This window comes from Anabrus simplex, chromosome 1 (assembly GCF_040414725.1).
Source record: "Anabrus simplex isolate iqAnaSimp1 chromosome 1, ASM4041472v1, whole genome shotgun sequence".
Taxonomy (NCBI): domain Eukaryota; kingdom Metazoa; phylum Arthropoda; class Insecta; order Orthoptera; family Tettigoniidae; genus Anabrus; species Anabrus simplex.
This window is the reverse complement of record NC_090265.1, coordinates 1,137,561,469-1,137,574,599: the sequence shown is the minus strand read 5'-3', so window position 1 is coordinate 1,137,574,599 and position 13,131 is coordinate 1,137,561,469. Positions and strand designations below refer to the sequence as shown.

Genomic DNA, 13,131 nt, shown 5'->3' with positions numbered 1-13,131 from the left:
ATTGAGGGGAAAAGAGCCGGAGAAATTGTTAGGTCGCCCAATCTGGCGCACATATTAAAAATGGTTGCCCAATATGGTGCAAGAAAGAAACCCCCTCAGGATGGTGCATATTAAAAATGGCGCCCAACTTCGGAGCAAAACTGAGGACACCCAGCCTAATTACAAAATAACTCTTGGCGCGTATTTAAAAATGACGCCGCGATGTGAAGCGAAACTGAGGATACCTAGTCCGATAACAAGACAATTAATGGGCGTACAATTTAAAATTGATGTTCATACGTGGTGTAAAAGGGAAAGATATCGCGGGAACGTTTAAAAAAAATGATGAGCTGTTAAAAAAAATCGATTCATCGTGAAACAAAACTGAGGATTCTTAAAGCAGCGGACATTAAGTTGTCATAACATTTAGATTGAGGATACTCAGGGGCAGTGACAAGATAATTGCAGGATACAGTAAATTGATGCCCAGCAATAAAGTAAGATTGAAGAGGCCTTAGCCCATATGTTGAATTGGCATTCACCGTTGGAACATGATTGAGGATACTCGATGTGGAAGTATTTTAGAAAATAATGAAGAAGGATGGCTGAGAAAGATAATAACCAGAGATGAGGTGAAGAATAGATGATCATTTGAGATTGGATATTTACAGAAGATACCAAGAAGGAAAGAAGAAGTTGACAGATAGATAAACAATTCAAGGCTATGGAAGAAAGGCGGAAGAAGAGATGGATAAAAATTATTAAAATAGATTGTATTAATAATTTAAATAATTGATTGGTTAAGATAATTTATAATGTTGTTTTCAATCATTATATTGTATTATGTCAAGATAAGAGTAGATAATAGGGTAGTAATGTAAAAAAAAAAAATGCTTATTTTCGATGTTTTAGATGACTGGGATGGTAGGATGGCTGATTAGCGGGGGAAGTCGGATAGTCTGTTTCCATATTGATTGAGCAATTGATATAGTTTTTAGTGAATTTAAGTCATAAATTTAGAGAAATTGGAATTTTAAGAAGGTTGGATAATAGTAAACGCAAATATGATGAGTTTGAACCAGCTTCGTTTACAATTTGAGGAATATCAGAAGGAGCAGGGAGAGAAACTGCAAGGACAGGATGAGGAGATAAATAGAATGATAGAGGATGCAGAAAAGGCAAAAAGAGAACAGGAACAGAAATTTAAGGAGAAGGATGAGCAGATAAACCAAATAACCGAAAAGTTAGAAAAGACAAAAGACGAACAGAAGAGAAAAATGGAAATGATGGAGGAAATGAGAAATATGAAAGGTAAACAAGAAGAATATAATCAGAAACAAGAAGAAAAACAGCAAGAAATGATGAGGAAACAAGAAGAAAGACAGAAAGAGCAATTGGAAGAAATATTTGGAAGATTTCGAGAAGAGTACCGACAGAAACAAGAAGAGTGTAATCAGATACAGGAAGAAATTTATCGGAACCAGATGGAGGAAATGAGGAAAATGGAGAAGAGGCAAGAGGAGATGATTAGAACAGGAATTGGCAAAATTGAAGAAGAGGTTTCCCAGATGAAAACCGGGATAAGCGAACTTCGAACTGAAATGATGGAAAAGATGGAGGATAAAAACAGAGATCCATAATGAAATAAATAAAATTAGAGGAGAATTAGCCGAAAATAGAAATTATATCCAGGAATTGAAAGAGGATGAAATTAAGAAGCTAACGGAAAACATGGAGTCGATGAGGGTAGATTCCCAAGAAAAATGGAATCAGTATGAAGAGAAGTTAAAAGACATAAATGAGAACGTAATAACAGCAAATAAAACGCTGGGAGATAATTTTATATTAGCACGTGACCATATTGGAGATGAGATGAAAATTTTAAATGAAGAGATGAAAAAGAACAAAAATGAAACGGAGAAAAGAATAATTAGAACGGAGCAGGGAATCGATGAGATGAAGAAAGAAATTCAGAATATTAGAGGTGAAATTCAAACAACAAAACTAGAAATGTCAAAACAGTTGAATGAACAGAGAATCGTGGATATAAATATAAATGACAGGGAAGGAACACCGACAATTTCGGGTGAAACCGATCAGAGCAGTAAGGACGTTATAGTTGGAAATATTGGAAATGGAAGCCCAGCTATTATAAATATTGTGAAAACGGTACAACAATAATATCAATGCCAAAAGTGAACTATTTCAGTGTTGTTATTCTGAACAAGACATAACGGAGTATTTTCAACTTCTAGTGTTCTACTGCTCGTTCACAATCATGTAACACCGAAACTTACCACTCGGTTGCTGTGGAGTGCCATACGGGTTTGTGATGTCGGGCGGAATCGAGTGTTCGCATGCGATCCCAGCTAATACAGACACCGCTCGTGCACGACACTACGTGATAATCAAGCTAAACACTAAAACTCAGATGTAATTGATGCAATTATGCTGACAATAACGAAGTTTCATCATTTAAATAAACAATTTTACAGTATTTATCCATTTTTATTTGGAACACTTAACGATTCAAATATTGTATAACTAGCAAAAATACATATCTGGATTATGTTAGCCGGGCGGTCTGTAGAAACGGCAGGGCAGTGCGGCCATTAAAATTGTTCTGGGGAGAACACTGTTCTTTATGTAACAAAGACAGAAATTATTCTATTATCCGATTTTATAAGAAGAGTACATTGATTCCTCATTAGACTGCTAGGCGCCAGTTTTCTTTCAGGCCGTTCCCTGGATCTCCCACTGCATTGGATGCTATACATGATGAGAAACAGACTCTACTTCTCTGAGTTTGGTGTTGCCAGTGCAGAGGTGTTTTCATACAGCCATTTAGATTTGATGTATACTTTTCTATGTTATTACAAAACTATGTATTGCAATCACAATTCTTTGGAACAAAAATACATTAAAACTATGCCTAACATAATCCTGAGTCCACGGTCAAGAAGTTGAGTTTGAAGGCTACATTTCCACATCTGCAAAAATGAGATAAAATGAATATACACATACCTGGAGTACTACAGTGTGGAGGACTGGGAATTAGAACACGACGTCGGCGAAGTCTAGGTCTAAGGACACGAATCACTGCCTGCTTAGCACTGAAGCTCACCAATGTGTCCTCTGACAGAAGCAACTGCAGATACAATTTTGCAGCTGATGACACTGAACCCTCCACATCACAAGTTGTGAATGCATGGATAATCTCCACAATGGCATGAACTGTAGCCTCCACGTGAGTCAAACCTAGAATAAAGAAAAGTAAGCCCTCAGTTTAAAAACAGCTATGGAAGCATCCATGGAATCACCTGTTCTATGCTCCTACTTGACAAACATTTTGACCCATAACATATCTAAACATGATAAACATATAAGTGAAACTTCTAAAAATACAAATACATTACTAGAAAAATTCATGTGAAGTTTGTGTGGTAAGTTAAAAACACCATAATCATGATTTCTAAAACAAGTCATTAAAAACACGTGGTTTTTTTTGTCGCACCAACACAGATAGGTCTTATGTAGTTGAATATATTTCACCTTTCACCCTGAGAATGAAGGAAAATGTTGAGATACCTGATCTATCTGGATTATTTAATAGTGTATCACTGTAAGCTGAAATTACACATTTCGTTGTTTTGTTATGCTTTGTCCATTATGGTGAATAGAATGCCTAGCGAGATCACTCACAGAGTTCAAGCACGCTCCAGAGCGGTGCTAGTGGTGCTACACGGTCAGCTGATTTAATGGAAGTTACATTGATATGCAAATAATCAAATACAACACATGAATAATACTGTCAGAGAGTTATAAATAATATTCTCAGTCTCCATGAAGAAATATCTTTGACCTGTAATAAGAGAACATACGAAATAAAATGAAACATTACAAAAAGCTAAAACAATAGTGTGCTTTACATACTTTAAGAATACTTTTTAAACAGAGCACATTAAACATACACCAGATTGTAAATAACACTGACACTTTTTTCAAATAAATTAAATGAAGTAAATTACTCAGCAAAACTAGTTTGAGGCCACTTTCGATAATTTACGAATAGACTTACCAGACTGTCGATTTTCTGTGGATTTCCCTCGTTATGAAGAATCGGCACTTTAAATAGGGGTAGACCTGTTTTGTAATGTCTGAAGTGGGTTCAATACAACAGCCAGCTCATGATGGCACAACTGAAATCGCCTCAATCGAGTCAAGGCACTAGTAAAAAATATCGCCCCACATTAAATTGAATCTCTTCTCCTAGTTTAACCTCATCGAATATAACTATCCCGTACTGTTTATTCTCGTCCATTTCATCCTTAAAATAATCTGAAATAGCCCTTATGCAATGAGGATTTACACCATAGGGACATTTAAGTCCTTTGCAGAGGTTCCTCAAATGGCTTAGTGAGGGAAGAGGTAACAAATTATGCTGCAGACAGTACGTATATCCTTTAGGTGATTTTATTCCAAGTAATAAACTCTCTCCTAGCTTTCGCTGGGGAAAGACTGCATTTACCTCGCATTAAGTTACGAGTTGCGTTCTTTGGTCGCCTTTTGAGAGTCAATGTTTTCTTTTCGGCATCAGTAAGAGAACTAGACTGACCCTGAATTTACTACTAGGCTGACCTTGAACTTGAACTTCACTGTCTACTGTTGTCATCACTGCTACATACACTCCGTGATTCTTGCTCCTTATCCTCTTGATACTGTCCTCACTCCTTTTCCTACTGGGTGCCTTTCACGATTTTACCTCAGTGGTTAGGTATTTCAGTAAATTTGGAAATATATAATGCACGGCTCCTGGTTTTAATTTCCACCTCACATGAGGAAGTTCAACATTTTCACCATACACAAGGGAACAGTCCGACTTCTTTCCGCGGAATAGCTCTAGCCCACTTCGCAAACACATTATTTCCTTTTGGCGGTGTAAAAAAAAAAATATATAAAAAAAAATATATATATATATATATCGCCTACCAGTATGACATTTTCTTGAAATAATAGAAAACTAGTTGATTGCACACACAAAGCACTGCACAGATACTAGCATGGACTTTCAGAAAAAATTAAAACAAACAAACAGGCATTAAAATTGTCACCACGGCTTCATGCAGGCTCGCTTTACCTTCGCCTACAATTTGGCACACGTGTTGTTGCAGCTGCTTCGTTGAGAGTGCAGCGCCACCAACTACAATGCTAAGAAAGCGGAGTGCTCACAGTTTGTATTCTATTTGTCATGCTTCAACTACGGAAAGTTTTGTAAATACATAGACATACCAATAATCTACTTAGGATTTTGACACCGGGTTAGTTCTCAAATTTGCGTGCGCGCGTGTTTGGCTGTGTTATCCTTCGTATGTGGGTAGAGGAATAAAAAAATCGCCAGACCTTTGCTGTTTTCTGGAATTTTTAAAATGCGCAGAAAATATGATAGAGAAGTGCAAACGGATCGCTCTGAAAAATACTATGACTCTGGTCTTTTTAATTTGCTTTAATCATCTCAAAATTCTTACCTGGTACACATACAGGGGCTAATGCCATGTTTGCAGGATGTGCTTGATGGAGACGCCACATGGCTTCTATGAGCTGTACCATTAGATGTTTCTTTTCTGGTTCATTTGCTTCACCTGTAAATATTATGTAATTATAAAGAGATGCCCTTAGATATTAAGAGAATGGGAAAATATGTTTTACATATGAATTCCAACCTGGTGACTCTTCAAAAACCGGAGTCTTGTCCTGCTGCTGATCAGCAAATTTTGCCAAGTTATGAGGCCTAGAGACTGCCACACCTCGGGCAGTCAATACCAAACGATAAAAGGCTTCTGCATCTAAATCTCGAGGGTCCTTCACTTCACGGAATGCTGCCAGTTGCTGGTGAACATGGTTCAAAAGGGCTTGGTCCTACAAAAAAGGAGTGGGAGAAGACATATACTGGTGTACATTAGCATCTGGCAAACAATTAAGTCTGTGCAAAAATATTACATGTCCTTTTCTAGTCATGTGAGAACATCTAATGGGTGTCTAAATGGTACATCAGATATAGCTAATGGGAACAGGAAGAATAAATGGGATATGCAGAACAATTTTAAAACCAACATCTTATTAATGATTCACCATTTAAAAACAGAAATGTGAAGAGAAGAATTTTTATTTTGAAGACTGAGTAGATGACTAACCTTGTAGCTGTGATATGCACCCCGTGATGGATGTAAAGCAGCTAATAGGCACTTTGTGTGGAGCTGTACAGATACAGGAGTAGGCAGAGTAAGAAGTGTTGTGGCAACTTCCACAGCAGCTGCCTTCTGTGAAGCCTTGTTCTCATCAGTGCCATGACCAAACAATGTGAAACAACCATCGAGAACCTCCAGGACTCCAGACACCATCCTGACAAAAATTTAGTTAAATTAATTCATATCTGAAGATTGGGTAAAAATGAGAAATATGCTTTGATAATAGGAGAATGTATTCAATATTACAAACTGACATAAAATTAAACAGATATACAACCATAGATAATAATATACATTTTAGAAAAAATAATAGAATAACACTGTATAACTGTAAAACCAGTAACAAAAAATATGCAATACTAATACAATGAAATTTCACAGGAAAATAATAATTGATGTACATGGTAGTAAAATGTGCCAATTTTCAACTTCTTGTCAGTGTTTTTTTTATTGCATGTAGTTTTCCATGTATCATTATTTTAATATTCACTTCTTGTGTCCATCACACTGGCAGTGAAATGTATTGCAAAGGACAATTCATCATACTTGGGGTTAACGCTTCAGTTACAGTGTATGCATCGAATGTGGCAGTTATATACTGTCCGGTGAATTACGTGGGGATGTCAGACAATGTTCTGTGGTAGTGTGCAGTTTAAGTAGTTCTATTTACAACAATTGCAAGCCAAAGATTCCTTGTCTGAATAAACTAATATCTGCATGTAATAATCCTTTTCTTCTACATAGGAAATTGTTCCTGCTTATTATAAGGTATGAACACACTGAGCCTTACTTTTAAAATCCACCACACAAATATTGGGTTAAATCTGGAAAGCAACGGGAACACGCATGGTTATTTTATTTTTTTAAAGTTGTTCACCAAGCCTCAAGAAATGTTTATCTTCCCAAATACTTTTGCTTCATAGTTCTCTCTTCAATCCTAACCTCCAGCAGGAGGTGTGATGGTCTCCTTTTAACTTTAAACACTTACAGGATGGAGTCATTTGTGATATCAGTCCGTGGAATTCTCAACATCCTTCTTTAGCAAAATATTTTGGTTGCATCGATCTTGTTTGTTTCCTTCTTTCTCAGAGTTCACAAGTCACAATCATGAAGAAGTATGGGGAAATACCAGACAGTTTACCAGTCCTTATTTTCAGGTTCTAGAAAATCAGTTGGTCTTTCACGGTCTTGTTTATTTTTTCACAGCTAATTCAGCCAGTTTGCACCTCTATTTTTATATTTTTTTAACAATCTGCTTTACGTTGCACTGACATACAGTAGATAGGTCTCATGGCAATGATGGAATGGGAAAGGGCTAGGAGTGGGAAGAAAGCGACCATGGCCTGAAGGAGCCCCAGCATTTGCCTGGTGTGAAAATGGGAAACCACGGAAAACCATCTTCAGGACAGCTGACACCTTTATTTTACCCCATCTCCTGTTGACCAAAAATATGTTTACGAGACCAAAGATAAACGTATTCAATGACAATTTCAAATCAATCTATTTAATTTTTGGACAGTTGTCTGTCCATTTCTTTTTGAGGTGTTCAGTTCTAAATTGAGTTCCAAGCATAATTTTCTATGAATACAAATAATTGTGCCAGTTGTTTGTTAACAAAGCTGTATCATCAGCACAAATGCCGGGGCTGTACCTTAATTAAGGCCACGGCCGCTTCCTTCCACTTCCTAGGCATTTCCTATCCCATCGTCACCATAAGACATATCTGTGTCGGTGTGACGTAAAGCAAAATAGCAAAAAAGTATCATCAGCAAATAGCAAATTGTTCATTTTTTTAACCATTAACCAACACCACCTTCCAATCTGACCATAGGTTCCCTTGACATACTCTCAAAATAATTTGTTAAAAATGAAGCCATAACATTCACTCCTCAATCCTGATCTCCAGTAGGAGTTGTAGTGATCAATGTGATATAGATATTTTTCTCTGGATTCCCTGTCAATGATTTGCTTGATTAGATCATGCAATAATGACTCTACAAATACCTTTTTTTTTTTTGCTACTTGCTTTACATTGCACCGACACAGATAGGTCTTACGGCGACGATGGGTTAGGGAAAGCCTAAGAGTGGGAAGGAAGTGGCCGTGGCCTTAATGAAGGTACAGCCCCAGTATTTGCCTGATGTGAAAAATGGGAAACCATGGAAAACCATCTCCTGAATACTGGATACTGGCCGCACTTAAGCGACTGCAGCTATCGAGCTTGGCTATTTGATAATTAGTCTGAAGTAATAAATCCTGAACTGTTGCTAATCAGGTGTTTCTCAAATTACATACCCTGATTCCTATATTGAAAACATGGTAGAAGAATCAAATTTTGCATGCAGTACAACAAGCATAACTGCCAACTATGGAAAAACATAAATCAGGAGATTTTTATATGAAAATCGGGAAAAATCAGGAGATACAATTGGTCAAAACTGCTTATTCAACATATCTTGCTCAATACAATACTATGATATACTTAACACTTATTGTCTCAAAGCCAGACTGTTGCTATAACGATGCTACAAGGCTAAAATTTACAAATCTCTATTACATCATGGGAAGTATGTGATTGATTGAGATGATCGGTCTATGATAAGCCTCCAGTAATTTATCTCATTTTGTTCTGTATTGAAGATACAATAAGTAAAATTCTTTCAAGAATGAAATTACTGTGTCCACCTATTCAATACAATTATATTTTGTAGTGATTAAATCCTACATGAATTATAAACACTAGTTAGGAACATGTTTTGCCCTAGTTTTGGGCATCTTCAGCCTAATAATAATCTTAAGGTCAAGTCTTAAATCTATTAAACATTGGAACTTAATACTAAATACAATGATCTTATGCTTAAGAAAATGTATATATTGTAAACAAATTGCAGAAGACCTAGCTCCAATTAAACCACGTAAAAAACACCAATGGTGGAACAGTGAATGTGATGAAACAGTGGAGAAAAGACATCAGGCATGGCTATTACATCAGTCCCAAAAGACAGAAATATCCTATCAAAAGCTAGTAAAACAGAGAAAAGAAACTACCCAAGTCTTAAGAAGAATAAAAAGACAACATCATAAGGACACCCTGCAGTTAATTGAAGAACAGTTCAGTAAAACTAAATCAAGGGACTACTACAAAACCTTCAGAAAGCAGCTCAAAAAATATGAACCCCCGACCCTACTGATGAAGGATGAAGATGGTAAGCTGGCCCATAACAATAAAGACAATGCAGAAATTCTGGCTAAACATTTCAACAAGCTTTTAAATTGTGAGGAACCTACAGAACTCCTTCATTTGGACACCAACACCCCGATAAAAACATCACCAGAAAACATCAATCCCCCCACAATAAAGGAACTCTACCAAGCTCTGAATAAATTAAAAAACTACAAAGCGCCAGGAGAAGATCAGACCTTTGCGGAAATCTGGAAATATGCAGGAACCTCAGCAAAAGTTGCCCTCCATCAACAACTTGTCTCTATCTGGATTAAAGAAGAACTACCAGAACACTGGACAACAGCCCTCATTCATCCTCTGCACAAAAAAGGGGACAAAACCGACCCTAATAACTACAGGGGAATCTCTCTCCTAGACATAACATACAAAATATTTTCAATAATCATCCTTAATAGGATAAGTTTACAACTTGAGAAAGAACTAGGAGAATATCAAGGAGGTTTCAGACCCTGGAGGAGCTGTCCTGATCAGATCATGAGTCTTAAGTTGATAATGGACTATAACAGGAGAAGAAACAGAGATATGGTGATAACATTTGTAGATTTCAAGAAAGCTTATGATTGCATCCATAGAGAATCTCTGTTTAAAATTTTAAGACACCTTGGACTACACCCCAAATTAATAAACATGATAAAATTGACTCTCACCAATACCAAGTCAAAAGTGAAGTTTAGGGGGGAAACATCAGAGACATTTGAAATTAAAACTGGACTACGGCAGGGAGATGGGCTCTCACCACTATTATTTAACTGTGCTCTAGAAATGGTAATGAGGGAATGGTTTAGAAAATGTCCCCCCAAAATAAAGATTGGCCGAAAAATCAAAACAAATTGCCTGGGTTTTGCTGACGATTTAGCATTACTAGCAGTGGACATAAAAGAAGCAAAAACCCAGATATCAGAACTTCAAAACATTGCAAATAAAATTGGCCTGAAAATATCATTTGAAAAAACAGAAATTATGCCCCAAAAACCAACACAGCTAAAAGAAGTCACCATAAATGGTAATAAAATCAAAATAGTAACTCAGTTTAAATATCTTGGAGAAGTAATAACACATAACTTAAATGAAAAAATCTCAATCCAAGTAAGAACAAATAGATTAGCTAAAGCACAAAAATTAACATGGGATATCTACAAAAAGAAATGTCTATCAATAAATACAAAAATAAAACACTACAACACAGTTATAAAACCGGAAGCTACATATGCAGCAGAAACACTCTTTTACCTGAATAAACAATCAAAGACTGACAGACTTCAGAAAATTGAAAGGAGGATTGGAAGAACCTGTATCAACAAAAAATATCAGAAAGATGGACAGTGGCGGTTAATACCTAACAAAGTCGTGTACAAAGAGCTAGAACCCATTACAGATACTATGCGTAAGAGGAGACTGGGATTCTTTGGACATATCATGAGGATGCAGGACTCGAGACTTCTGAAACAACTAGTACAACACAATCTCGTCTCAAAAAATACCACAACAGGATGTAAATGGATCAGAGAAGTAAGAGAGGATCTGAAAGAAATAGGCCTTAAAACAGAAGACACCAAAAATAAGATAAAATTGAATACAAAACTCAAGAATACAAACCTCCGCTTTACCCTTACACAAAACAAACCAACAACACGCACATTTTCAACTGAGGAAAGGGCACGAAGATCGGAGCGTCTGAAGAAGTACTGGGAGGACCGCAAAGCCCGAACAATCCCTTCAAAGAGACCTGAACGACGGACTGACTAAAGTGATCCTATGTGGTCATAAAAGAAGAAGAAGAAGAAGAAGAAACTATCACCTAAAGCACAAGACAAAACATAGGATTTGGATTGTTAAGGAGATCCAACACTGAACAAAATGACTGACACACTGAGCAGATAAACGTGTTGCGAATAAGAAGCTGAATTACTAATGTAAAAAGCTACAAGAAAAGGAAGAAAGTTAGAAAGAAAGAAAGGATATATCAGTTATATTGCATCAATTTATCGCAATACAGAGCAAGGAATTTCATGAAACACGATAACTTCATTTTAAACAGAAGACAATACTTAGTTGTCAATCTGCCGTAAGACACCAGCAGAATTATAAAGACAGAAGTAAGGAGCCACAATAACTCAATAGAATCAACACCTTCTATAAAGCAAACTTAGATTTCTGAAATTTAAGCAGACATTTTGAAGGGCTGATAAAAACTGTAGAGATCAAGACACGCAACTTTGAAAGAAACATAATTGTTTGATTAGAGCACCTTTATAGTAACATGTATCAGCTGATTGTCTATGTATCATCTATTTGCATAAATGAGCCAGTCAAGATGAATTCTCTTTAAAGAAGATGGGGAATCGACTGCCTGGGGTGAACTAAGCCAAGTCATGACTTGCCGTCATTTCAGACAAGCTTTGCCAAGCCAGCCATGAACCACAGAGATCGTTCCCAGAAGCAGAGAATCAACCACACCTAGCCCATTCCAGAAGCAAAGGAAGGAAGATAAGTTTCTTGAAATGAAATACGAATGTAATCCCAAAATTAAGGTCTACTTTTTTATAAATATATAGACCTGTTTATTTCCACAATGGTTTGTATCATTTTACAGCTTGAACATTTAGCTGTTTTTCTACATAATCACCATTTTGGTTGATGAATTTTTGTAGACGTTGTGACAGTTTTTGTATGCCGATGTCATACCAGCTCACTGCCATGCTGTTCAGGAAGTTGTGAACCTCATCTTTCACCTTGTCGTCAGTGTTGAATCGCTTTCCGGCCAAATGTTCTTTCAACTTATGGAACAAGTGATAGTCACTGGGCACAAGGGTGGGTGGGTGATGATGTTTCAATGAAACTGTTGCAGAAGAGCAACGGTTTGCCGGGCGACGTGTGGGCGAGCGTTGTCCTGGAGAATATTTACACCCTTGCTCAACATTCCTCTTCTCCGGTTCCGAACTGCCCATCTGAGTTTTTTCAGGGTCTCACAATACCTGTCAGCATTAATTGTGGTCCCAGCAGGCATAAAGTTGACCAACAATACTCCTTTTCGATCCCAAAACACAGTTGTCAAGACTTTACCGACAGACTGTGCTTGCTTGAATTTCCGCGGCCTTGGCAAAGAGGGATGCCGCTACTGGCGTGATTGTTGCTTGGTCTCAAGTATAAAATGGAACGCCCAGGTTTTGTCACCCGTGACAAGTGAGTCCAAAAAGCTGTCCTGTTCAGCTGCAAAGCGTTGAAGAAATGCGCAGAAAGAATCAACTCGTTGCTGCATGTGGTCTTCAGTCAGCATGTATGGCACCCATCTTGTGCACACCTTCTGGTATTTCAACTTTTCTGTTAAAATTCTGTGAGCAGAGCTTCGGGAAACTTCAGGAACCAAAATGCAGAGATCATCCAGGGTGATCTGCCGATCTTCACGCATGATTTGCTCAACCTTCATGACTGTCTCGACGGAAATTGACAGTCTCCCGCTCCTTTGTTCGTCGTGAATTTCAGTCCGACCGGCTGCAAAATCTCTACACCAATTACGAACATTTTTGACGTCCATGCACGACTCACCATACACTTACAAGTAACTAATCTCATTTTGTTCCGTATTGAAAATAGGCAATTTATTAAAAATAAAAATATTTGTATTGAAAAGGTGGACACAATAATTTTAATCTTGAAAGAGTT

At 37.2% G+C, this 13,131-nt stretch overlaps 1 protein-coding gene across 1 annotated transcript in view; it reads right to left on the bottom strand.

Moving 5' to 3' along the window:
* poe (E3 ubiquitin-protein ligase-like protein poe) overlaps positions 1-13,131 on the bottom strand; it is a 797,274-nt gene that overhangs the window by 323,359 nt on the left and 460,784 nt on the right. Inside the window, exons 43-46 of the mRNA XM_067137373.2 lie at positions 6,171-6,378; positions 5,700-5,895; positions 5,505-5,618; positions 3,004-3,237 (exon numbers count right to left, since the gene is read on the bottom strand). Coding sequence (XP_066993474.2) covers positions 3,004-3,237; positions 5,505-5,618; positions 5,700-5,895; positions 6,171-6,378 — 752 coding nt within the window. The remainder of the gene's footprint in view (positions 1-3,003; positions 3,238-5,504; positions 5,619-5,699; positions 5,896-6,170; positions 6,379-13,131) is intronic.